Genomic DNA, 26,841 nt, shown 5'->3' with positions numbered 1-26,841 from the left:
TTAGTTGCAAGAGACTAGACATTCTGACTGATATTATTCACAAGAGAGTCAATAGCCATTATTGAAACTATAATAATTGTCAATTATTATAATTAGTTCTAATTTGAAATGAATGTAGTTCATTATATTCTATTTTGCTATTATTCAGAAAGTTTGTGTAATTATGTGTCTGCTCTTAATATAATTTTCCATCATGGCGGTGCATTTATCTACTTGGAGGTTGAGATTTCTTAATAGCAAGGGAAGAAAGCTTACAATGTCTATCTTTTTTTTTTTTTTTTTTTTTTGGCCACACTGCACAGCAGGTGGGATCTTAATTCCCCAACCAGGAATGGAACCCGTGCCCCCTGCAGTGGAAACACAGAGTCTTGACTGCTGGACAGTCAGGGACATCCCTTACAGTGTCTAAAAAAAGTCAATAGGAAATCTGTTAAGAAAAATACAAGTAATTTGCTGCAATATTTGGAATAGATGTAGCTACATTTCCACACTGGTTTTCATGTTCTCCATTTCAAATTGCTACAATTTATTATTTTCATAACAATAGAGATTTTTAAGAAAGATGAGAACATAAAATTATATTCCTCATTTCCTATAATTAGGGTCAGGAATTCTATGAAGTAACCATCATAATAAATACCCATAACTCACAGTTAAATAAGTTTAAATCTTCACAAATACCTGATGGTAAAATTCTTAGATATCCTGCATGCCAAAGCATCATTTTCCCTTAGGCTATGTAAATTAAACTGTATTTCTGACTACCAGCAATGAGATAGAAAATATTAGTTATACGAAGACTGAACATTAACAGTACATCAAGTAAATAAACTTCATTACTTTTTTAGAAAACAGAGAATTATCAACGTGAATATTACTCTTGAGAGAAAGAGGGAGAAGGAGAAAGAAGGTGAGCAGAAAGGGAAAAGGACCAAGAGAGAGATGGGTAGAGTTAATCACTTTGAAGCACTTAGCTGTCAGCAGATGTTAGCTATTATTATACGCAAATTACACTGTATAGTAAATTGATAGGTGAGAGTAAGTTTTTTGTAGGAATATAACAATAACTTCAGAGTGAAGGGAAATAAATATCATTAAGGTCATGAAAGAAACTAAGGCGATTCATGTAAACTACAGGAAATTGAAGTGATAAGGAGTGTCATGATAAAGCCAGATCTCCTCACCATATTATTAATAAAAGTCAGAATTTAAATTTTGTGCCCAGTTGCTTATAAGAAGTCCGTAAGAACAAAGACACATAAAGACACAGAATACAATAATTATATTGCTTCTCAATTCGGATTCCATTATTAAGGAACAATATCTGTATAATAAGTATTAGAAATAGTGATGAGGGGCTTCCCTGGTGACACAGTGGTTGAGAGTCTGCCTGCCGATGCAGGGGACACGGGTTCGTGCCCCGGTCCAGGAAGATCCCACATGCCGCGGAGCGGCTAGGCCCGTGAGCCATGGCCACTGAGCCTGTGCGTCCGGAGCCTGTGCTCCACAACGGGGGAGGCCACAACAGCGAGAGGCCCGCGTACCACAAAAAAAAAAACAAAAAAACAAACAAAAAAACCCCCGAAATAGTGATGAATAATAGGTAAACATGTAATTGTAGTATATTTTAAAAATATATAAATTTATTATATACATCTTTATATAAAAATGAATTATATGCAGATATTTCTCATGTCCTTTTTAGATATTATATAAAAATTAATATAAGTCCAGTTAGATTAACTATGTAGTAAATTTCAAACTCTATTTCTCCATATCCCATTTGTAAATTTTAAAATGGGTTTTTATAAAACCCTTGGGAAGCCAGGATTGGAATAAAGTGTACCTCATAGTTTGGGGCTCCATTTATACACTGAATTCTGTCAGAAAAAGGTCACTAGCATTTCTTCCAGCACAGGCAGTGCTATATAAGTAGGACGTGTGTAAACCAAAAAAAAAAAATCTTGGAGGTGATAAGAAGCATAAAAATGAGTTGTCAATACTGTTATTGCTTAAATATTGTAGAAACCCGTTTGCTCTATTTAGCCCTAAGAATCCTCAAAAGGAGAATGTGAACAACCAATAAAAGTGATTTATTGGTAACAGATTCTGAAAATTTCTTTTACTGATAGATTCACATCAAAATATTACTTGATTTGTACTGCTGACAATACTTATTGGGTATTTCTTACACACACACACACACACACACACACACACACACACACACACACTACCTACTTCACATGATCACAAAGCAAAGCCAAAAGACAAACAAAACAAAAACTAAAAGGAATTTTTAGTATTTTAAAACTTCAAATCATCATTTCAACATGCAAATTATAGCCAGATCTATGAAGCACTTTTTTTAAGTTTATAAAGAGCATGCTAAGAGATGTCCATCTTTTTAATCAACTATTATCTACAGCTACCAAGGAGTTTATTTATACATTAATCTATTTTTTATGACATATTCAACTTTCTATTTTCCCATCTTGTAAAGACAATAATATGCACAAACATCGGAATACTAAGGAGAGTTGGCAAACATTTTTTCCTACTTAGTACGTTTTCTTTTAACTTTATTGAAACAATCACCCTGTAGCTTCTTAGTCTATGTATCCAGGTGGCAGGTTTCAAGATGCCCATACGTAGCAGAGATTCCCCATTTGGGCAAGTATAGCTTTTGTTTGTTTTGTTTTCTTAACAAGGAGCAAAAGGGGGTAAGCTCTTTGTCTTTGTTCCTTTGGCCCCCCTCATTCTCCCATTCCTTCTTTGGCTTGACAACACTCTAGCAATAAATCAGTATTGGCAAAACAAAAGAAAACAAAAAACCCCCAAAAAACCCTGCTTAATTATAATTAGGAAGAGGCTTACATAAGTGATGTCTCTGACTGCTGTTGTCATGAAGTTTCTAAACACATTCAAACTTGCCTTTCACCATTGCTTAAGCAATGAAACAATTTCAGAGAATGACTTACCCTCCCTTAATATAGTCAAGGAATGAAACTTCTGTTTCTACCAAGAAAGAAAGTAACGTGACCTGAAAAAAGAAAAGAAAAACAAGGCAGAATTACCTGCTAGTACTAATTGCATCCCCAAATGGACTTTTTTTCTGTTAGAGAGAAAATCATGTTTCCTAGCATTTTGAAAATCAATAAAGATATTATTCTTTATTAAAATTTACTAGGACTGATTTTTCTTACATTTAAAATTATCAGAAGAAAAGGGGCCAAAAAATTAAATGACTCCTTTCTATGACCAGTTTACTTCCTTTGAAGAACAACATGCAAATTATCTACAAGGACACTGTGTTACTTCTCATTTTAGATATAAAGGAAAGATGAAAGGAAGCTAAAAAATGGTTAAAACTAAAAAAATCAGTGAGATAAACCATATAAAAAGAAATGGGTGTTTTTGTCAGGGACCTATAATGAGGCCATTTAATATTTTAAATGTCTTGCTTTATAAAAATATTTTAAAAGAAAACTTGGAGGGAACTTATATTTGCTTCTCCCAAGGACAGTTAATCATAGGATAAAATTTTCAGCATATTTTTTATCAAATTAGGATGATTTTGATTTTTCACAATTTTAACATATTTTCATCTTTGCACCTTCCTGTACTGATTTAGTACAGCATTTTCACAGAGTTGTCAATTTTAATGCACTATAAACAAATACTTTCACATCTTATAAAAAAAATCTTAAGTATAGCTTATAAAGAGTATAATATTTCTTATTACAACTTACACGTTTTCAGATCTACTTGATTTTCTCAGTGTGATTTCATTGAATGAAGAATTCATAATAAAATTTCATCTTTCTCAGAGGCCATTCAACCCCTAGGACAACTTGCAGGAAGCTGGCTCGCTACCTCCTATAAGGTGTTCTCCATTACAGTTCCCATAGCAAGTTAATTTTTTTATTATATACACTCACATTAAAACCCTAAGTGAAACAGTGCAGTGTTTAGTAACTTTTATTCAATACAAAATGTTATATATATTTTTTATTCATTTATTTGAATCCTTAATGAATAACATAAAATTTGACTTACTGTTCCTGAATTAGTATATTTCTTCTTTTTTCCTTTCTTTTTGGGATTTATCACCTTAAAGAGCAGATAAAACAATTACAATGTCAGGTTTTATACTGAAATATTTTAAAAATGTGTGGTCCAACCTGGTGCCTTTCACTTCTTGTCATGAAGGCATTTATTTATTCACTTACAAATGGCTTTAGTATGACTCCTAGATAGTCTATCAGCCAAAACTTCTCTGCAAAGGTTACTAGTGATCATCTTATATCAAAATATATTTTCAGGGCTTCCCTGGTGGCGCAGTGGTTGCGCGTCCGCCTGCCGATGCAGGGGAACCGGGTTCGCACCCCGGTCTGGGAGGATCCCACATGCCGCGGAGCGGCTGGGCCCGTGAACCATGGCCGCTGAGCCTGCGCGTCCGGAGCCTGTGCTCCGCAACGGGAGAGGCCACAACAGAGTGAGGCCCGCGTACCGCAAAAAAAAAAAAAAAAAAAAAAAAAAAAAAAATATATATATATATTTTCAGTAATATTCTTTCAGTAATATTCTTCTCAGTAACTTTATGCATTGATTACCCGACCCATTTACATCTTCTTGATGTGAGAGAGATTTTTAATATTCAAGGTCCCAAATAATAGTGATTGCTTTGTAGACAAACTATGCGTTTCTCTAATAAATAAAATATATCCAAGAGACATAATACTTTTTATTTGATTAAATGCACTAACATGACAAATCACCCAAATATGTGAATATTTATAGGCTCTACTTATTGCTTTATAATGGTAATAATTTCCATCAGACACATAATAATGTGTAAAAGTTTGGAGTCCTTGTGGGAGTCCTGGTGGGAGTCACACTGGTTCACAAACCTAGGAATAGGCTGACAGAATGAGGACCCAACTGTACACCCTGAAAAGGAGCCATGGCCCAGGACCACCCTACTGAACAAAGGTACTGGAGCCAGTCTCATCCACCCAGCACCGGACATAATCCACACTCACCTGAGCCCCTAGTAACAAGCACACCGACTGCAGATCCCACTGTAGACCTAGCAACAACCTTAAAACTAGCTCCAAACCAGCACAACTGCAATTCTGAAGGTAGTCCCATAAGCCTGGGGAACCACCAGGAGAAGGTCTTTACCTGCCAAAATGAATCTGTAACGCAGTAGGAGGCGTTTATTTATGTACTTATTTGTTTTGATTTTAGGATTTTATTTAATTTTAAGTTGGGTCTTAAATGTTATTATCCATGGGCTTTTCATCATCCCATTTAATTCTGCCTGGCTGAGAATCATACCCTACAAGGTAGTGAAGCTAAGAACCATCCATAGGGACTGCCTCCTCTCTGTCTCATCTTCTTATCGGTAATTATAAAGACTCTTTACAAGAAAATAAAAGTAACTTGTGTGTTTTCTTTTTTGCACACAGCCTTTAAAAGAATAAATGTAGAAAAATATTTTAGCCATTATTGGATTCAAAAACAACAAGAACCCAAACCTGATTACATCCCAGCTCCCACAGTTGCTAATTGTTTCTGTTCCTTAGATGCTCCTGCTGCTTGGGTTGTTTCTGGTTCTGTTTTTAACATTTCGTTTTGTTTTATTTTATAATGTTTTTCAATTTTGTCTTTTTTATTTTTAAAATTTATTTTTTATTGAAGTATAGTTGATTTACAATGTTATGCCAATCTCTCCTGAACAGCAAAGTGACTCAGTTTTACATATATACACATTCTTTGTTTAATATTCTTTTCCATTATGGTTTATCTCGGGAGATTGGATATAGTTCCCTGTGCTATACAGTAGGACCTTGTTGTCTATCCACTCTAAATGTAATAGTTTGCATCTACAACCCCAAATTCCCAGTCCATCCCTCTCCCCCCACCCCCTTCGTGACCACAAGTCTGATCTCTATGTCTGTGAGTCTGTTTCTGTTTTGTAGATAGGTTCATTTGTGCCATATTTTAGATTCTACATATAAGTGATATCATATAGTATTTGTCTTTCTCTTTCTGACTTAGTATGATAATCTCTAAGTTACATCCATGTTGCTGCAAATGACATTATTTTGTTCTTTTTCATGACTGAGTAGTATTCCACTGTATATATGTACCACATCTTCTTTATCCATTCATCTGTCAATGGACATTTAGGTTGTTTCCATGTTTTGGCTATTGTGAATAGTGCTGCTATGAATATAGGGGTGCATGTATCTTTTTGAATTATAGATTTGTCTGGGTATACACCCAGAAGTGGGATTGCTGGATCATATGATAATTCTATTTTTAGTTTTCTGAGGAACCTCTGTACTGTTTTCCATAGTGGCTGCACCAACTTACATTGCCACCAACAGTGTAGGAGGGTTCCCTTTTCTCCACACCCTCTCCAACATTTGTTCTTTATAGATTTTTTTAATGATAGCCATTTTGACTGGTGTGAGGTGGTACCTCATTGTAGTTTTGATTTGCATTTCTCTAATAATTAGTGATTTTGAGCCTCTTTTCATGTGCTTTTTGGCCATCTATATGTCTTCTTTGGAGAAATGTCTATTAAGGGCTTCTGCCCATTTTTTGATTAGGTTGTTTGTTTTTTTTGTTGTTGAGTTGTATGAGCTGTTTGTATATTTTGGAGATTAAGCCCCTGTTGGTTGCATCATTTGCAAATATTTTTCTCCCCTTCCGTAGGTTGTCTTTTTGCTTATTTTATGGTTTTCTTCGCTATGCAAAAGCTTGTAAGTTTGATTAGGTACGATTTGTTTATTTTTGTTTTTATTCCTATTGCCTTGGGAAACCAACCTAAGAAAACATTGGTACGATTTATGTCAGAGAATGTTTTGCCTGTGCTCTCATCTAGGAGTTTTATGGTGTCATATCTATGTTTAAGTCATTAAGCCATTTTGAGTTTATTTTTGTGCATGGTGTGAGGGTGTGTTCTAACTTCATTGATTTACATGCAGCTGTCCAACTTTCCCAGCACCACTTGCTGAAGAGACTGTCTGTTTCCTATTTTATATTCTTGCCTCCTTTGTCAAAGATTAATTTACCATAGGTGTGTAGATTTATTTCTGGGCTCTCTATTCTGTTCCATTGATCCAAATGTCTGTTTTTGTACCAACACCACTTTATTTATTGTAGCTTTGTAGTACTGTCTGAAGTCTGGGAGAGTTATACCTCCTGCTTTGTTTTTGTTCCTCAGGGTTGGCAATTCTGGGTCTTTTATGGTTCCATATAAATTTTTGGATTATTTGTTCTAGTTCTGTGAAAATGTCATGGGCAATTTGATAGAGATTGCATTAAATCTGTAGATTGCTTTGGGTAGTATTGCCATTTTAACAATACTAATTCTTCCAATCTAAGACCATGTGATATATTTCCATGTCTTTGAATCCTCTTTAATTTCCTTTATTAATGTTTTAGAGTGTTTTATAGTTCTCAGCATATAAGTCTTTCACCTCCTTGATCAGATTTATTCCTAGGCATTTTATTTTTTTGGTGCAATTTTGAAAGGCATTGTTTTGTTTTACATTCCCTTTCTGATATTTCATTGTTAGTGTAAAGAAATGAAACCAATTTCTGAATGTTAATCTTGTATCCTCCTACTTTGCTAAATTCATTTATTAGATCTAGTAGTTTTTGCATGGAGTCCTTAGGGTTTTCTATGTATAGTATCATGTCATCTGCATATAGTGACAATTTTACCTCTTCCCTTCCAATTTGGATATCTTTCTTTGTCTTGTCTGATTCCTGTGGCTGGACTTCCAATTCTATGTTGAATACACGTGGTGAGAGTGGGAATCCTTGTCTTGTTCCAGATTTTAGTGGGAAGGCTTTTACCATTGAGGATTTCACCACTGAGTATTCACTGTTGAGTATTATATTGGCTGTGGGTCTGTCATAAATGGCTTTTATTATGTTGAGATATATCCCCTCTATTCCCACTTTGGTAAGAGTTTTTTTTTCATCATGAATGGATGTTGAATTTTTTCAAATGCTTTTTCTGCATCTGTTGAGATGATCATGTAGTTTTTGACTTTTCTTTGTTAATGTGGTGTATTGCATTGATTGATTTGTGTATGTTGAGCCATCCTTGTGAGATTGGAATGAATACCACTTGGTCATGGTGTATGATATTTTTATGTGCTGTTGGATTCAGTTTGCTAATATTTTATTGAGAATTTTTGCATCTATATTCACCAAAGATATTGGTCTGTAATTTTCTTTGTTGGTGGTATCTTTGTCTGGTTTTGGTACAGGGTGATGGTGGCTTCATAGATGTCTTTGGGAGTGTTCCCTCCTCTTCAATCTTTTGGAAGAGTTTGAGAAAAATAGGTATAAGTTCTTCTTTGTATGTTTGGTAGAATTCACCTGTGAAGCCATCTGGTCCTTTTGTTTGTAGGGAGATTTTTTTTTTTTTTTTTTACTACAGATTTTATTTCACTTCTAGTGATCAGTCTGTTCAATTATCTCTTTCTTCTTGATTCAATTTTGGTGGGCTGTATGTTTCTAGAAAGTTGTCCATTTCTTCTATGTTGTCAAATTTGTTGGTGTATAATTGTTCATGGTATGTTTTCATGTTGTTTCTGTATTTCTGTGGTATAAGTTGAGATTTCTCCCTTTTCATTTATTTTGCTTTTTTTGGGGTTCTCTTTCTTTTCTTTTTGGTGAGCCTGGCCAGAGGTATGTCAACTTTGTTTATCCTTTCAAAGAACCAGCTCTTGGTTTTATTGATTTTTTTTTTTTTTACTGTTTTTATAATCTCTATTTTATTTATTTCCTCTCTGATTTTTATTATTTCCTTCCTTCTGCTGACTTTAGGTTTTGTTGGTTCTTCTCTTTATAATTCTTTAAAGTGGTAGGTTAGGTTGTTTATTTGAGATTTTTATTGCTTTTTGAGAAAGGCCTGTATTGCTATCAACTTCCCCCTAAGAACTGCTTTTGCTGCATCTCATAGATTTTGTATGGTTGTGTTTTCATTGTCATTTGTCTCAAGGTATTTGTTAATTTCCTTTTCGATTTCCTCTTTGACCCATTGGTTTTTTAGTAGCCCTCCTCTTCAATCTTTTGGAAGAGTTTGAGAAAAATAGGTATAAGTTCTTCTTTGTATGTTTGGTAGAATTCACCTGTGAAGCCATCTGGTCCTTTTGTTTGTAGGGAGATTTTTTTTTTTTTTTTTTTACTACAGATTTTATTTCACTTCTAGTGATCAGTCTGTTCAATTATCTCTTTCTTCTTGATTCAATTTTGGTGGGCTGTATGTTTCTAGAAAGTTGTCCATTTCTTCTATGTTGTCAAATTTGTTGGTGTATAATTGTTCATGGTATGTTTTCATGTTGTTTCTGTATTTCTGTGGTATAAGTTGAGATTTCTCCCTTTTCATTTATTTTGCTTTTTTTGGGGTTCTCTTTCTTTTCTTTTTGGTGAGCCTGGCCAGAGGTATGTCAACTTTGTTTATCCTTTCAAAGAACCAGCTCTTGGTTTTATTGATTTTTTTTTTTTTTACTGTTTTTATAATCTCTATTTTATTTATTTCCTCTCTGATTTTTATTATTTCCTTCCTTCTGCTGACTTTAGGTTTTGTTGGTTCTTCTCTTTATAATTCTTTAAAGTGGTAGGTTAGGTTGTTTATTTGAGATTTTTATTGCTTTTTGAGAAAGGCCTGTATTGCTATCAACTTCCCCCTAAGAACTGCTTTTGCTGCATCTCATAGATTTTGTATGGTTGTGTTTTCATTGTCATTTGTCTCAAGGTATTTGTTAATTTCCTTTTCGATTTCCTCTTTGACCCATTGGTTTTTTAGTAGCATGTTATTTAGTCTCCATGTAATCATTTTTTTTCTCATTTCTTTTCATGTGGTTGATTTCTAGTTTCATGTTGTTGTAGTCAGAGAAGATGTTTGAAATAATTTCTATACTCTTAAATTTGTTGAGGTTAGTTTTGTGCCCTAGTATGTGGTCAATCCTAGAAAATGTTTGATATGCACTTGAAAAGAATGTGTATTCTGTTCTATTTTTTTTGGATGTAATATCCTGAAAATATCAATTAAGTCTAACTGTTCTATTATATAATTTAGGATCTCTGTTGCCTTATTGATTTTCTATCTAGAAGATCTGTCCATTGATATGAGTGGGGTGTTAAAGTCTCCTACTGTTAATGTATTCCCATCAATTTCTCCCTTTATGTCTGTTAGTATTTATTTTATGTATTTGGGTGTTTCTATATTAGGTGCATATATGTTGATGAGTGTGAAATCCTCTCTTGTATTGATCTTTTTTTCATTATATCGTGTCCTTCTTTATCACCTTTGCTTTAAAGTCTATTTTGTTTGATATGAGTATTGCAACACCCTCGTTCTTTTCATTTCCGTTTGCATGAAATATTTTTTCCATCCCCTCGCTTTCAATCTATGTGTGTCCTTTGCCCTAAGGGTGGGTTTCTTTCTCTTGTAGGCAGCATATTGTAAGTCTTGTTTTTTATCCAGGCTGCCACTCTATGCCTTTTGATTGGAGCATTCTGTCCCTTGACATTTAAGGTAATTATTGATACATATGTATTTATTGCCACATTAGACCTTGTTTTCCAGTTGATTCTTTGTTTCTTCTTTGTTCCTTTCTTTTTGTTTTTCTTTTGTGGTTTGATCATTTCCTTTTATTTTATGCTTGCGTTCTCTTCTTTTTGGTTTTTGTGACTCTCTTGTATGTTTTTGATTTGTGGTTGCCCTGTTTTTCACGTACACTAACATCTTCCTATATCTGCTTGCTTTAGACTGATAGTCATATAGATGGAAACACATTCTAAAAAACAACAAGAATATGCATTTTCTTACTCTCCTTCCCCACATTTTATGATTTTGATGTCTTTTTTACATCTTCATGTTTATCCTTTTGCTGTTCCTTGTGTTTATCATCACTTTCACAAATAGGTTTTTTTTAATCTTTTTGATCTGTGTACTGGCTAATTTAAGTGATTTACTTTCAAATTATGATTTCCTCTTTCCTATATCTTCTTGCTCTTTTTCTGTTTAGAGAAGATATTTCAATATTTCTTCTAGGATAGGTTTAGTATTGCTATATTCTTTTAGTTTTTCCTTGTCTGAGAAATTCTTTATTTCTCCTCCTATTCTAAATGATAATCTTGCTGGGTAGAATATTCTAGGTTGCAGATTTTTCCCTTTCAAGACTTTGAATATATTTTGCCACTCCCTTCTAGCCTGCAGTGTTTCTGTAGAGAAATCAGCTGACAGCCTTATGGGGGTTCCCTTGTAAAGAACTCTTTGTTTTTCTTTTGATCCTTTAGAATCCTCTCTTTATCTTTAAATTTGTCATTTTTATTACAATATGTCTTGAGGTAGGTCTGTTTGGATTCATCTTGTTTGGGACCATCTGTGCTTCCTGTAACTGGATATCTGCTTCCTTCTTTAGGAAGTTTTCAGCCATGATTTCTTCAAATGCATTTTCAATCCCCTTTTCTCTTTTTTCTCCTTCTGGAATCCCTATTATGCATAGATTGGCACACTTTATATTATGCCATTGGTCTCTTATATTGCTTTCATTTTTTTTTTTTGCATTTGACATTCTATCTGTTGTTCTGATTGGGTAATTTCCATTATTCTATCTTCCAGATCACTTATTCTTTCTTCTGCATTATTCATTCTGCTACTCACTGCCTTTAGCTCAGCTTTCATATCAGCAAATTAATTTTCTAAATTTTTTTGGCTCCTCCTTATAGTTTCTAGTCCTTTTTACAGTAATCTGCATTGCTGTCCACAGCCTTTCTTAATTCCTTCAGTATTTTCATTACCTCCTTTTTGAACTTGGTGTCTATTAGACTGAAGAGATCTGTTTCATTGTTTGTTCCTTCAGGGGAATTATCTTGGGCTTTTAATGGGAGTGGTTCCTCTGCTTCTTCATTTTGCTTATATTTCTCTTTCTCTGTGAGTTTAGGGGAAACAGCTATCTACTGTAGTATTGGAGGGCTATTTATATACAGAAGCCTCCCTGCATAGCTTGTATGGGTTTAATACTTTTTTGTCATGAGGACTGTTTTTGGTTTGGATGATTGCCATCTCTTTCCTCAGTGTATGCTAGCCATTTTCCCCTTGATAAGGGGTGTGCAGGCATGTGGCTCATGTAGGGTCCCAGGAAGGTGGAGGCAGAGGTTGGCTCTGGGTTGTGGGACCCTTGGAAGCCATGGTGGGTCATTCACCTTCCCAGGGAATCTGGGGCAGCAGTTGGTGCCCAGTCACAGGACCCTCTCTGGTGGTGGTGGGCTGTGCATGCTCCCAGGAAAGCAGGAGCAGTGGTTGGCTCCCCGTCACAGGACCCTTGGCAGTGGTCTGCACCTCCCTCTGGAGTCCGAGATGGCAGTGGCAGCTTGTACCTACCTCTGGAGCTCATGTAGATGGTGCCCTGCCACCTGAGAGTGTGTGCAGAGAAAGAAGCTCCTATGGTGGGCCCACCCCTCTCCTCACATGCCCCCCAACAATAGCACCCTCCCTCTCTGGTGGGCCCAGGCCTCCTCTCACACCACACTCTACCCCCCTCAGGCTGTCTCCATGCAGCCAACCCCAGTCCTCTCCCCCAGGTCTGACCACCAAAGCCCAAGCCTCAGCACACAGCCCACACCTGCCCCAGCGATGAGTGTCTCAGGCTGGGGAGTGCTGGGTGGGCAGCACTGACCATATGTGCAGGTCTCTCTGTGCTTTGCCCTCTGTAAACTGGTTGCTGTGCTCTCCTCTGAGGCTCCAAAGCTCCCCTTCTGTCCTTGCTGATCTCCTTGCCAGTAAGGGGACTTCCCAGTGTGTGGAAAATTTTACCCTTTCATAGCTCCTTCCCAGGAGCACAGGTCCTGTCCTGATTCCTTTCTCTCTCTCTTTTTTTTTCCTCTTTTTTCTTTTACCTTATCCAGAGATTTTCTTGTCTTTTTGGAAGTCTGAGGTCTTCTGCCAGAATTCAGTAGATGTTCTATGAGAATTGCTCCACATGTAGATGTGTTTTTGATGTAATTTATGAGAGAAGGTAAGCTCCATGTCCTACTCCTCCACCTTCTTGATCTGATCTCAAGTAGGAGGTTTTTAAAAGCTCAGGCAGGGCTTCCCTGGTGGCGCAGTGGTTGAGAGCCCACCTGCCGATGCAGGGGACACGGGTTCGTGCCCCGGTCCAGGAGGATCCCACATGCAGCGGAGCGGCTGGGCCCGTGGGCCATGGCCGCTGGGCCTGCACGTCCGGAGCCTGTGCTCCACAACGGGAGAGGCCGCAGCGGTGAGAGGCCCGCGTAACGCAAAAAAAAAAAAAAAAAAAAAAAACAAAAACAAAAACAAAATAAAAGCTCAGGCATATTGCTGGGGATCTAGAAGACCAAATGCTTGTGCAGGACTGTACGTATGGCCAGGGAAGACCTTGAGGAGGCCCTAATCCTTTAACTCTGACTGACTTTGAGTCTCTGTTTAAACAGCAAGTGAAAGCCAAGGCAGAATTTTATACTTGGAGCATATAAGAAGTGCACCAACATACACAAATCTCTGTCAAATCATGTGTTGACCACTAGCTAACAAGGCGCAGACTGAAATGACCCAAACAGCAAAGAAAACAGACTTTACAGAATTACTCCAGGAAAGTAACTAAACAAACAAACAGCAACAACAATAAATCCCGGGAAAGCAGGGGATCTGATCTCCAGTGTTACGATATTATATTTTTAAAAACTTTCCAACATTCAACAACAACCAAAAATACAGTACATGTGCAGAAACAAGAAAGTATGACCCATACATAGGAAAAAAGCAATCAATAGAAACTGCCCCTGGGAAATTGTAGATATGGGATTTATTTAATTAGTTCTTTAAATCAGCTACTATAAATATGTTTAAAAAAATAAAGAAGTTATATATAAAGAAATAAAGTATGAAACAATGTCTCACCAAATAGAAAAATCAATAAGTAGGTCAAATTATAAAAAAGAACCAAATAGAAATTCTCAACTTAAAAAGCACAGTAACAAATGAAAAATTCGCTAGAGGAGCTAAATAGAACATTTGAGCTGGCAGAAGAAATAATGAGTGATCTTGAAGATGGGTCAGTTGAGATTTTCTAGTTTAAGAAAGAAAAAGAAAAAATATGAACATGTGAGATATGAGCAAGCATAACAACATATATATATATGTGTATATATATATACACATATATATATACATATATATGTATATATATATATATATATATATATATATATATATACACATATATATATACTGGGAGGGAGTACCAAAAGGAGAAGGGAGAGTGAAAGGGGCAGAAAGAATAGTTGAAGGAATAATGGTTGAAAATTTCCATGGTTGCCTCAACAAAACTGAATCCCTTACATGTGTGCAGAAAAGGAAGTTTCCAGTGTATTGGACCAAGAGATAGCTGTCCATTGAAATTCTCAAACTACTTAGACATAACACATAATGTTCCTCCAGATTTTCTTCAGACTGATCTCTTCTATTGGTAATATGAATAATAAGAACACATTTTTATTTGAAGTTATGGCACAAATATTCATGCAGGTATGAATTAATAAGGAATAATTGTTACTAAGCTTCTTTGTCATAACATCAGATGCGACACCAATCTCATTAAGCAAGCTTTGTCGGATAAGAGAGATCCAAAGAGAAGAAGACATTTTAAAGCTAAGGAAACTCAAAATAATTGATCTCTGGAGCATTATGTGACTGGCAGTAAATGAGTTCTAAGTACAAGGAGGACTAGTATGCATGTGTTGTTTCTCCTCAGCCTTGAGCGTTTGGAGAAAAAACAGGTATCCATATAAGTACAATCTGTCTTATATTACTTCTACTGTCTATTTAGAGCCTTAATATTCTGTCTCCAAAAGACCCAGATAGAAAAATTGATCCATTATTCCAACTTTGTCTTTGCTTGGATAGCTTTCTTGGGATAAGTTTGTTGCACCCCACTCTAGATATCTCATAGTCAACTAGGTATATATAGCACCTATAAGGATAATCTAAATGCACTTCACGTGTTTGTCTCTCCCATTAGACAGTGAAATTTTCATTCATTGCTGCATCCTTGGGGCCTAATATAGAGTGTGGAATATAGAAGTCATGTCAAATATTTTATTCATAAACTAATAAATGAATGAATGCATGGAATACAACTGCTTTAGCCTAGTAAGACGGTGATAGGAGAAGGAGATTCCTCCAATCTTAACTTAAAGGAGGGCAATTTTAGTGTCAATCTGGCAGGAAAGAGTTATCATTATTGACTAAGTACTGAGATATTCTCCTTTGCTAATGATGCATATTAAATTTAAAAAATCACAGAGGGAACTTCCTGGTGGTCCAGTGGTTAAGGGGTGTGGGTTTGATCACTGGTTGGGGAGCTAAGATTCTACATGCCTCAGGGCCAAAAAACCAAAACATAAAACAGAAGCAATATTGTAACAAATTCAATAAAGATTATAAAAATGGTCCACATCAAAAAAGTCTTTAAAAAAAAATCACAGAGAATGTACAGATAACAAAGTTCAAGGATTAACAGTGCTAGAACATACCTTATGCTCAACATGTATCTGGTAGTTAACTGGCAAGATAGGTTTAAGGCAGAAATAACTAGTGTGTTTGCTTTAATAACTTGGATTTCTTTAATGACTGAATCATACTTTCTCATTTCCTTCAGTCTTCATCTAAATAACAGTTAAGATGCTCAAACATACTAAGCAAAAAAAACGACTTGTTATGTAACACCATGCCGACACAGAAAATTTTTCTATTTTTATTAAAAAAGGATTGAGGAAGAGCTTAGGAAGGCAAAACATAAAGCCTGAAGCTCAAGGAAGAATAAACTTGTATCTATATTGAATGTTTTTATAATAAGAAAACGTTTCATAGGCAAGAATTTTTAAATCACTCAAAGTAGATTCGAAAGACCGTGTGATTTGAAGAGAAATACTATTATTTAATCTCAAAAACCAATCTGCTCAAGAAGTTTAAAGATTCTTACACATATTGGTAAACTTTGGCAATTATCTTTTGTAAAAACCTATACTTTAAAAGAATAAATATATTTATTCCAGAGAAAAATAATAATAAAATAAAATTCCTCTTACCTCATATATATTGAACTGTGATTGCCCTCTAGAAAGTTCCCTATAGCTTGTTGTAAATTCTCCAATGAAATCATGACTAAAATTAAGGGGAAAAATATACATAGTATTAGTTTTCATACATTTGTTAATTATGTTTTAAAGCTTTAAAAAATATAGTTTAATCATGAAAAAATGCTTGATATTATTATGAACATAACGTGATAATTTAAAACACACTGATACATAATTTCATGGTTCTTTAATCGTTACATATACCCCAAATTACATTTTGTTAGTATTCAAAAAATATTTAATTTATCCCACCAATGCTAATATTTCAAATAGGTATATTAGGTTTAATAACTCATATCTCAAAAGTATTTCATCATCTATGCTATCCAAATGATTAACTATTAATTAGGATGAAAGTTTAAGACACTGAAAAATTTATTATTATCCATATCAATAATCACAAATATACAAAATCTTCAAACTCTTCTATGACCAGGATGTAATAGGACACTATTTTTAAAAGGGACACTATTTTTAAACATTAACATAGAGAATATTCACCAAGCCTTATACTAATAATTTTAAAGTACATTGTTAATACCTAAACTTCTAAACTTCTTTACCTTAAACAATCATCACTGCCTTCTCAGAAAGCAGAACTTCTACAGGTGCCTTCTCAGTTTAGGTGTGGAAGGGTAAGGATTGAGAAAGCACATGTTAGTTCTCACTATAAAATCCTTACCAATGTGATTACTGAGGCTGGCTTATGCAACTGTAAAACAGATGTTATGAATTCACCAGTTTAGAAGGGACTTGTATTCTACTACTCTGCACTAATTTAATGGGCAACACTAGGTTGAACACACACTGCTGAGAAATAAACATAAAATGTTGGTATTTGGTGCAGTGGTGAAATGTAATGCATCAGAGGAAGAAGATAAAGACTGTAGGAGCTGAAGTAGTATAACAAACGTAGGGGGTTTTGTCACTGCTATTTGTATCATAAGAGTTTAAGCTTGGCCCATTTGCTTGCAAATGTGAGGTGTTTATTACCATAAAAATGGATATTTTCCCCAAACTCCAGGCAGGTTTATGCTTAACTGTGATTCACTAAAATCCATAAACCTTCCATAGACCTGATGACCAGCAACAAGCAAATTGTGGCTAGCCAACCAAACACTGATGGCTAAAGCTGGGATTTCAAAGGAAAACTTGCTGCCATTAATTTAAGTAGGCTTTTTGCAATTAAAAAATATATATAATTTTTAATTAAGATAAAACTCAGATATCCAGCCTCCCAGTTCTCCCTTATCTTAAAGATATTGTACATTTATGACAATAGTCTATACAGGGCATTCCTCTTTACCTCAGTATCACCTTTACCTCTTTTAGATTTAACTTTCAAAAGCAGATCTACACACATGAAAATGATAAAAGGAAAGAGCATTGAAGACTGTAACCAAATATATTTGCATTTTTGCATTTGTGAATCCAAACCTCCAGTATTCACTCTTTCAATTTACACAGGGAAAATTACAAAACAGTATTTTTGTGATACATATTTCTTATAAATAAAATAATTCTCTTTGACTTTTAGAAGTGAAAGCTTATAACTGTGATATCTTTCACAGAAATCTTAAAAATTCTGAGTTATGGAAATTCTGCTTAGAACCTATCCTCTTCCATTGTTATGTGTGTTTTATATAACTTAAGTAATAGTCACTGAGAAAATGTTCTATTAAAGCACTTCAAACACAACACTTTGATATTGGTAAGTGTGGACAAGCCTTGTATAACCAGAGCTCACCACACTTGTGGTAGGAAACTAATATTGAAGCCTTAGAAAATGGCTGGATCATTTACTCCCTCATGGCAGTTTTCTGACTGTGTAAATTCTACCCCTGTTTGGTTCATTGTTTAAATTCAATGTTTAGGCCTCCTGTCACTCAATACTAATCAAGAACTTGGGTGAGAGAAGCAATAGTTACTGGTTTCCATTACTCAATTGAGATTAATTATGTAATTACTCAATCACATCTCAAGAACATATAATACATCCATCTGGATAAAGCCTGTCCAACAGAGTGGCAAATCCGGACCCAAGTGCAATGGTCAGGTTTCCTCAACTGCACACTGACATGCCATGCTGAAGTCATGGTGAAACTTTCTAAGAAGCAGTTTTTGAACATTTAGATCTGTTTTGTTCTTGTTAAATTTGTTACTCTGCAGAGTTGAGTGATTAACAAAGGGGTACAATTCTCTTTGGTCTCAGTGCTAGGAATCTGTGCTGCTCACTTGTGTTTCCTATTCTGAAAAGACCCTGTTTATCATGAAACGGAGATTTTTGCCTCTGAAGTTGGTTGTTAAAAGAGCTTAAGCCAAATTTGTGGCACATCTCTAGCACGATATGTTTTCATGATGTGCTAGGAATCCTCAGCAATCTTTTCAGATATCTTACTCTTATTTTCCCTTTGCTTCAATTTCCTCACACAGTTTAGTTCACTATGTCTTATTATAAGCTTCCTTGGATCTTTTCAGAATAAGACAGAACATAAATAAATGAAGAATGAATAAAATACTTGTTCCCCCTTCTGAATCTTGTTCAAGATGATTATTTTGCATAAAACACTTAATTTGCATGTCATACAAATGCAATGCCATCCTTATGCTGTAGAGGAGAAAATGTATTGAGTCACAAATTACATTTCATGCTCCAAGACAAGATTTCTGTGACATACAGAAAACACATCATTGCATCTATTCAGATACAGAGAAATGGATGATCAAGAAGTGATGATTTGTCAAAAGGTCATAAACAAAAGTGGCAATAGCAATGAAATAGCCAAGCCTAGACATAAGGTGCTTTGTCTCAAGAATACATCTGAAGAATCTGGGTGGATAAGTGAATAATTCTCTGGTCAATTTTGTCATAGATCTCTTGAAATGCATGGGAATTTTTAGTTTCCTTTGTCAACTGCCGTTCTTCAAATACTATATATTAAATCATAGATAAGTACTTCAAAGTAAGTATTGAAGGTGGTTTTCACTAATTTATTCTTATAATTCTCTTTTTCCCTATTATCAACCATTACTAGATTCTACTGAGATTAAAAGAAAGAAAAGTAATTTAATAATTTTATCTGTTCACAACTGTCAATACTGTAATGCTGAAACAATTCTCACTATGCAGAGAAATATGATGAAAAGTACTTTGATAATAAATTACAACCAACAATTTCCTCGAGATTCAATACTACTGCTTTGCTATTTCCTGTTAATTTAATTGTAACTAAAATAATTATTCTATGTTATAAATCTCAAGCTCTCTGATTGCATTTACAAAATAAAGTTTACTGCAGGGTGGTTGATCTGATTTGTGTCCATTTACATCTCTAATTTTTTTTCCATAATTTTTTTATAATTGATATATGGTATTTAAAATCTGAGGAAATAAACCAATATTGAGAGCAAATTTATTGATATTATAGGTAGTAAGGGCTCTAAAATGCCTTGAGTAAAGTGATTAAATTTTTGAATAAAATCTGAATATTATAATCATTTCTATTCTCTATTAATAGTGGAAAATGGGTATTATGTATATTCATATTTATATCTGAAACATGTAGGACAGTCCCTACTTAACAAAGTGTCCATCTTCCCCTACTTTTGACATCTTGTTTCACTTATCTTTTACTCTACTGTTTAGCTATTATCTCCTCTAAGAAATCTTTCCTGCTTTATGCTCTTCCTCTTTGTTTTAAAAAAACCCAATTCTCTCTATCATCATACTTCCTATATTGTATAACAGCTGTTGTTTATATATCTCCCCTCTTAGCTTTTATAACATACTTGAAGGTAAGAAAGATGATAATTTCATCTCAGTATTCTCAGAATCTACTTCAGTGCATGGTAACCAATGGGAATTTTTGAATGTTGCAAATATACTCAAGTTAATATCACGGTCATGCTGTAATCTTACCTTGCCAGTAATATTAACAATTTTGCCTCTCATGAATTTTATTTAGTACAAAAGAATGGCACAAGTGCAAAACATATTAGCCATTGCTACTCTCTTTGAAACAACTCTGAGGGTAATGCTGATAACTGTTATTTTCCCAAAGAAATGCACCCACATAATCACACCAAAGACATAGAAAAAAGAGACGAGAATATTGCCTTTGCTTGGAGTTTCCAGTGATCTTCCTGAAGATCAACCTGCTTTGGGCAGAACAGATGATGCTTATTTTCCTCTCAGTCATTAAACTAATTTTTGCACGTAGGTACAAATGACAAATACCTACTGAATCCATCTCATCCCTCTCTCTATCATCATGTTGTCTTGAGTAAATCAGTCACTTTGGGGTATTTACATCTTCACCTAAAAATTGAAGGCAATGTCTATTTACTGTTTTGAAAATAATCCTAGATAATTCATTTGAATTCTTTCTGAGAAAGGTGTTTAATTCCTTATAAAAGACATTACTAAAATACATTTTTCTGATTAGTAAGTAATATGACTCTAGACACTTATATGTATAGTTTTAAAGAAGCTTTAATCAAAATAACCCCTTGAAGATGTAACAGGCTTATGAACTGATATTTGGGAGTTACACATATACCTGTGGCTTGTACTGGTCTGATGTAAGAATGCTTAATTCATTAAGCATACCTCTTTTTTAGAGTGTGACATGTTTCAGGTGTGCATTAAAGAATGTCTCAGATGAGGATTTGTAAACAAACTATATATTAAAGATATAATTGGGGTACTGAAAAGATTTCAGCACAAAAATTGGCAGGATCTTTCCTATTTGAAACCAAGCTATTAATTCCATAATTACAAGTAAAATGTACCATGGGACTTGTGATTTCCCATGATCACCACAAAAAGTCTTTATAAGTCCAGATAACAATAGCATATCAGCTGTCCCTGATTTTGCTTTTTTTTTTTGCTTTCCTTCTAGTCAAAGCTTTTGACTTTGACCCCATTTTTCAGCATTTAGGAATTTTTTATTAATGAGATGACACTAGCCTTCACTGATTCTTAAAATTTCAACAAAATCAAGTCTTTTTTTTCTTGTAACTTCCTCAAATCCAGAGAGAGAATTTAGTTTCCTTTGTAAAGTCAGAAATATGTCTTTAACTATTCCTCAGTTATGAGTTGGTCTATATTTAAATCTACAGAACTATCATGATTCTTAATTAATTGCCCCAGTAAACACAGATTATCAGCACATTCTGACAAAAGTAATTTTTTTCTTTGTAATGTCCTGGTTTGTTTTTACTGGTAGAAATTATTATATATAAGATATATATGAATGTATTCAATGTAGAAGTTTTCATTTATCACCAGTTTTGTTGAAATTTTAAGTAATTTCAAAAGGTTTACATTTTCTTTGTTCCTTCTGTAGATTACAACAACACTTCTGAGCCTCCGAGAAGGAAATAGGTATCACCCTCAAATATTAACAATTCCCAGGAGAAATAGGCTAATTTTATCAGTCTAATTAACGCCTGCTTCTTGATCCATTTCTAATACAGGCAGAAATTTTAAAAGATATAAATACCATATATATATAAAATAAATCTTCATTTCCTTTTGGGTGTAAATATATATAAAATTTTATATAATAATATATAATGTTACATCTACATAATCATACACTTTAGTAAGTTTATATTTCACTTATTATTACTTAATATTTTGCTTATTAACTTTATTTTCACTTATGTTTTTATCTACACAAAGAGTTAGACAAACCACATTTTTTAAGATAAAGACAATAATTTTAATGTGGTTTAGATATAGCAAATGATATATGCCATAATAAAGGAACTGTTCTTTATGATGATTTATCAGATTGAAACCAAAATTGTATGCTAAATACTCCAATTTTTTAAAAAAATACATGCTATATACATATTTTTAAAGTGTATTTTATATTATATACATTACTTTCAATGTTAGATTTAAACTGCATGTATATCTATACTGTAAATTTTAACTACACATAAAGTCTAACTTTTGAAAGAGAATTACCTTCCAATTTTTTTCTATTGCCTCTAATAAGCTTAATGCACTAAAATATTGTCAAGCAAAAACTCCTCATTCAAATTCAAATTTTCCTAAACAACTAAAAATTGTGTCATATCTAAAGCCAAAAATTCTTAATGTAAAATAACTTTTACCTAGCAACAGTTTCACAAATGCAATTTAATTCATTATAAGGCAGGATGGAGTTTCTTTAGCTCCACAGGACCTTTGGATATTTTTCTACGATTATATGAATTAGGAAGTTAACGGAGTTAACATCTGAAGTAAAAATCTTCTCCAATTTTATGGATTTTTATTTTTAATTTTATTTATTTAAAAAATATTTTATTTATTTATTTTTGGTTGGGTTGGGTCTGTTGCTGCGTGCAGGTTTCTCTAGTTACAGCGAGTGGAGGCTACTCTTCATTGCAGTGTGTGGGCTTCTCATTGCGGTGGCTTCTCTTGTTGCGGAGCATGGGCTTTAGGCGCATGGGCTTTAGTAGTTGCACCACGCAGGCTCAGTAGTTGTGGTGCACAGGCTTAGTTGCTCCACAGCATGTGGGATCTTCCCAGATCAGGGCTCGAACCTGTGTCCCTTGCATTGGCAGGCGGATTCATTACTACTGTGCCCCGAGGGAAGTCCCAATTTTGTGGATTTTTAAATACTTATGCATGTCACATACTTTTCTCTGTAATTTCAAAGTGATTGAATTTTAATCTTTAGCTTGAGCGTTAATCTCTGGAAAGAAATGTCTGTGTGATTCAGTGTCTCATTTCTAAAATATACACTATCAGTTAGTGAATGTTATTTTTTCAGACTAATGAGAATTAATAAAAATAATCAGTATTACTATAATAAGCAAAGCAAAACAAAACAAATGAAACAGAAGCAGTATTAACATAAAATAATAATAAATTTGATGTTGGCTAAAGGATCAAAGTTTAAAAAAAATGGGATTCCATGCTTTTGTAGCTTCTTAGTCTTTCTTTGCCATTGGCTTATGCCCAAATAAATGAAATTCAAAGTAATCACTTCCTCTCCAGCATATTAATACAGTAAGTCCCCTACATATGAACCGTCAAGTTGCAAACTTTCAAAGATACAAACGTGCATGACATTGAAGCTTGCCCTCCATCTCCTATTGCTGAAGATCCCTCAGCTCTACCATCTCCCACCTCCTCTCCCTCCTCCACTCAGTAACTCTTCTTGCCTGTTCACTTGATGCCAGCCCCTGTATGCCAGCTGTTGTACTGTACTACTGTATTTTTCAAGTTACTGTACTGTAAGATTAAAAATGTTTTCTTTATTTCTTTGTGTTTGTTTGCTTTTTATGTATTATTGTGTGAAAAGTATTATAAACCTATTACAGTACAGTTCTATATAGCCGATTGTGTTAGTTAGGTACCTAGGCTAAATTTGTTGGACTTACTAACAAATTGGACTTACGAACACGCTCTTGGAATGGAACTCATTTGTACTTAGGAAACTTACTGTAACCTTTATTCAAGACTGAAAAAAAAAGCACACAAACACCAGTCATAAGAAGATAGGCTCAATTCATAGTTTAAAAAATGTTATTTTAGCTATGTATCATATGCTTTTATAAATTGTTTGCTAACACACTGGTATATTTCTGGGCTAGTGCTCATAGATTAGTACTTAATTTATGTATTACTTTTTTCACTCAAACTTGCCTGAGTTCATAGATAAATCTATTTGCTCATCTATCTAGATTTGCTATAACATTGCTAGCTTTGTTTATTCTCTGTAAGCATTGACTACTACTGTAATGTCTTTAAGAGATAATATCATCTTAACTTGTCTTGCTTTCTCACAATGTTTAAGACTGGAACACAGGGATTCTATCATTTCTCTAACCAAGGTTCGTACTGATAGGAAAGTGCAAGCGAAAAAACCTGACAGGAGTAATACACACACACACACACACACACACACACAACACAGAATTCCCAGCCTGAAGTAGCAAAAGCTGGCAAGTTGCACACTACAATCCACTGCTACCTATGGTTAAGGTCTTTTCAGTGGCGAACAATCCCTTCTTTGCCTCTGGCATATCTTCTTTATTCTATGTGTAGGGACACTTTTTCCTACAGTGGTGCCAGAGTTGCCAACAAACATCATAAATGTTCTAGCTCCCTTGTCATCCTTACTGTGGAAGGATGCTCTCTCTGGTCACCGGTCTCCATACTGTCCATTACCTTCCTGACAGACTGAGGTACTCCAAAAGAGAAAAGAGAGATCAACTGCAAATTGTAAGTCACAAAGATGAGGAAATTAAAGTAAATTTGCTATTGAAGTTCTTTCAAACCTATGGGGAAAAATGCATTTTGGAGAGCTTTCTTTGACCAGTATCAAGGTTTTAGATTTAACAGACTTACAAGCTAAAAAAAAAGTGTGTTTATGCAGTAGAAAAATATGAATTATTGCTGTTGTAGTTTCTAATTAACATGTATAGATAATTTAGATAATTCAAGTCTGAAAGCAGTCATCCAAATTGCCTAGAATATTTATCTCAAATGAAACCAAGTACTTCACAAAATTTACTTTTATTTTATTATTTTTATTTACTTTTATTTATTTACTTTTATTTATTTTGTGCTGTGTAGATCAGGCATTGGTAGTAAAAACTGTACATGTTATAAATTTAAAAAATGATCATCTCACTTTGGTGAAATTTCACATTTAAAGCTGACAGAGTTTACTGTAATCCTTGGCATAGATCTCATGTGGCAGCTCAGAACTTGCAGATTTGAAAGAGCTTCAGCTACAGGGAGTTGTGTGCTTATTTTTATATTAATATACTTCACATTAATATAAAAATAATAACTACTTATCACCATTCAAGATTTATAAGGTCTTTTTGAATAACTATATAACTATTCCTTCCACTTCTCTAAATGAATATTATTTTCTTATACTACTTATGGAGAAACAAACTTTTTAGGTATTTTGGGTGGCTCTAATAATTCTTTATATGTTTTTGAGCAGTGTAATTTTTAAGATAATGGTTTTAACAGTGTAAATATCTTCAAAGTATTAGGATATGGAAATAAGATAATATACCTCATAAAAGTTATTTTTTTATTTTTGGTTAGAAGCTTGAATAAATTAACATATTTTTAACTATATGAGGCTCCAGAAGACTATGAAGCAAAATTTCAGAATATCTGAGTTTCCAAGAGGTATAGATCTAAGACATTAATCAACATGAAAAGTACTGAGTGAGTACTTTTAAATGGATAATCTCTATTTGTAGAAGCTCTTCTTCTTTAATACTGAACATAGGAGGAAACTTGTGCTTAAAACCCAACCTAAAAATCTGTGAATTTTCTAGTGGAAATCAAAGAACTATCCATGCCACTCAATAAAAATAATGTTTTCCTGTTGGTTCTACCTTTGGGTTCTACTGACTCTGGTTAAGTCATTAGGCTTCTTAGTAAAAGTTTTCAGGCCTCAAAATCATAAAATATACTTTCTCATCCATTTCAGAAGAAAAGTTTAATTGATTAACTTGAGTTGCTCTGAACAGAACACCAGAAATATGTTTTGGGTTCTTGGAAGAAATGTACTATATTAGAAAATGGCCATAAATGCATAATATCTCAATATATGTTAAAATTAATTTGAGAGGTTATAATATAAATTTACAATATATACATTCCATTGACTTGTTTGTTTAAACTATGCTCTATATATACAAATATATTAGCATGTAATATAAAGTGCATATACGCTCAACTCTTCTTACATATTAAATATCTTATTCTATACAGTTAGTAAAATAACAATAAAGAACTATTTAGAGAGCAATGGCTTCAAATGGGCATTGTGAATGTGTGAAGATTTAAATATAAGAATATTTTTATATAGAGCTAAATAAATATTCCAATTTTGAATTCACTTTAAACATAAACCATAGAGAAAACTGTACATCAAAAATTCTTCTCTAGTTTGTATGTTAATTCTGTTCTACAGATAAAATCACAAATTAAGGCCAAAAAATATGAGTTAACAAGTATTGTACCTCTATTCCAGAGTCATAATCATAGAATAATTCTAGTAAATCAGGCAACTTAAGTAGCATGATCATTAAATATACATATATTTTCATATGTTGATAAAATTTTATTTCAAGTGTGTATCAATCTCAAGATTTAGAAGATTTGCTTCTGAAAAAGGTTGCAAATAATTCTGCAACACCCCTTAGCATTGCATATATGATTGTAATTAATACATGCCATATATATAATTAACCTGAAATTCGAAAGTTAATAATCCAGATTATTTTGACTTCCTTAGAAACATTACATAATACATATTATATATAGGAGAAATTGTGATACCAAATTCAGTTCTTTTTAAGGACCTTATTTACTACTCACAATATAGTTACTGAGTACTCCCTCTAACTGAATCTTAATGCCAAACAATTACATTTAATCTGTTTAAATAGACACACAGAATAAATAAATAAAATGCAAGAGAATGGCTTATTCTCAGATATTCCTTCATCGTGTCAAATTGAGTGCAATGCCAAACATGGAAATTTTATGTGGTACTAGCATAATATTAAAATCTTAATGTGGGCTATAATACATGGCTTAAACTATAATGCAGAAATGATTCAAAACATTATAAAATGTACATA

General features: G+C 33.9%; 1 protein-coding gene across 2 annotated transcripts in view; it reads right to left on the bottom strand.

The window, feature by feature from the left end:
* Positions 1-26,841, bottom strand: part of CPNE8 (copine 8) — a 321,663-nt gene that overhangs the window by 54,534 nt on the left and 240,288 nt on the right. For both annotated transcript variants that reach the window (XM_024122759.3, XM_024122760.3), the window contains 3 exons: positions 16,150-16,225; positions 4,060-4,113; positions 2,982-3,043 (listed from right to left, as the gene is read on the bottom strand). In XM_024122759.3, coding sequence (XP_023978527.2) covers positions 2,982-3,043; positions 4,060-4,113; positions 16,150-16,225 — 192 coding nt within the window. The remainder of the gene's footprint in view (positions 1-2,981; positions 3,044-4,059; positions 4,114-16,149; positions 16,226-26,841) is intronic.

The sequence above is a fragment of the Physeter macrocephalus genome, chromosome 6 (assembly GCF_002837175.3).
Source record: "Physeter macrocephalus isolate SW-GA chromosome 6, ASM283717v5, whole genome shotgun sequence".
Lineage (NCBI taxonomy): Eukaryota > Metazoa > Chordata > Mammalia > Artiodactyla > Physeteridae > Physeter > Physeter macrocephalus.
This window is presented reverse-complemented; position numbering and strand designations above follow the sequence as displayed.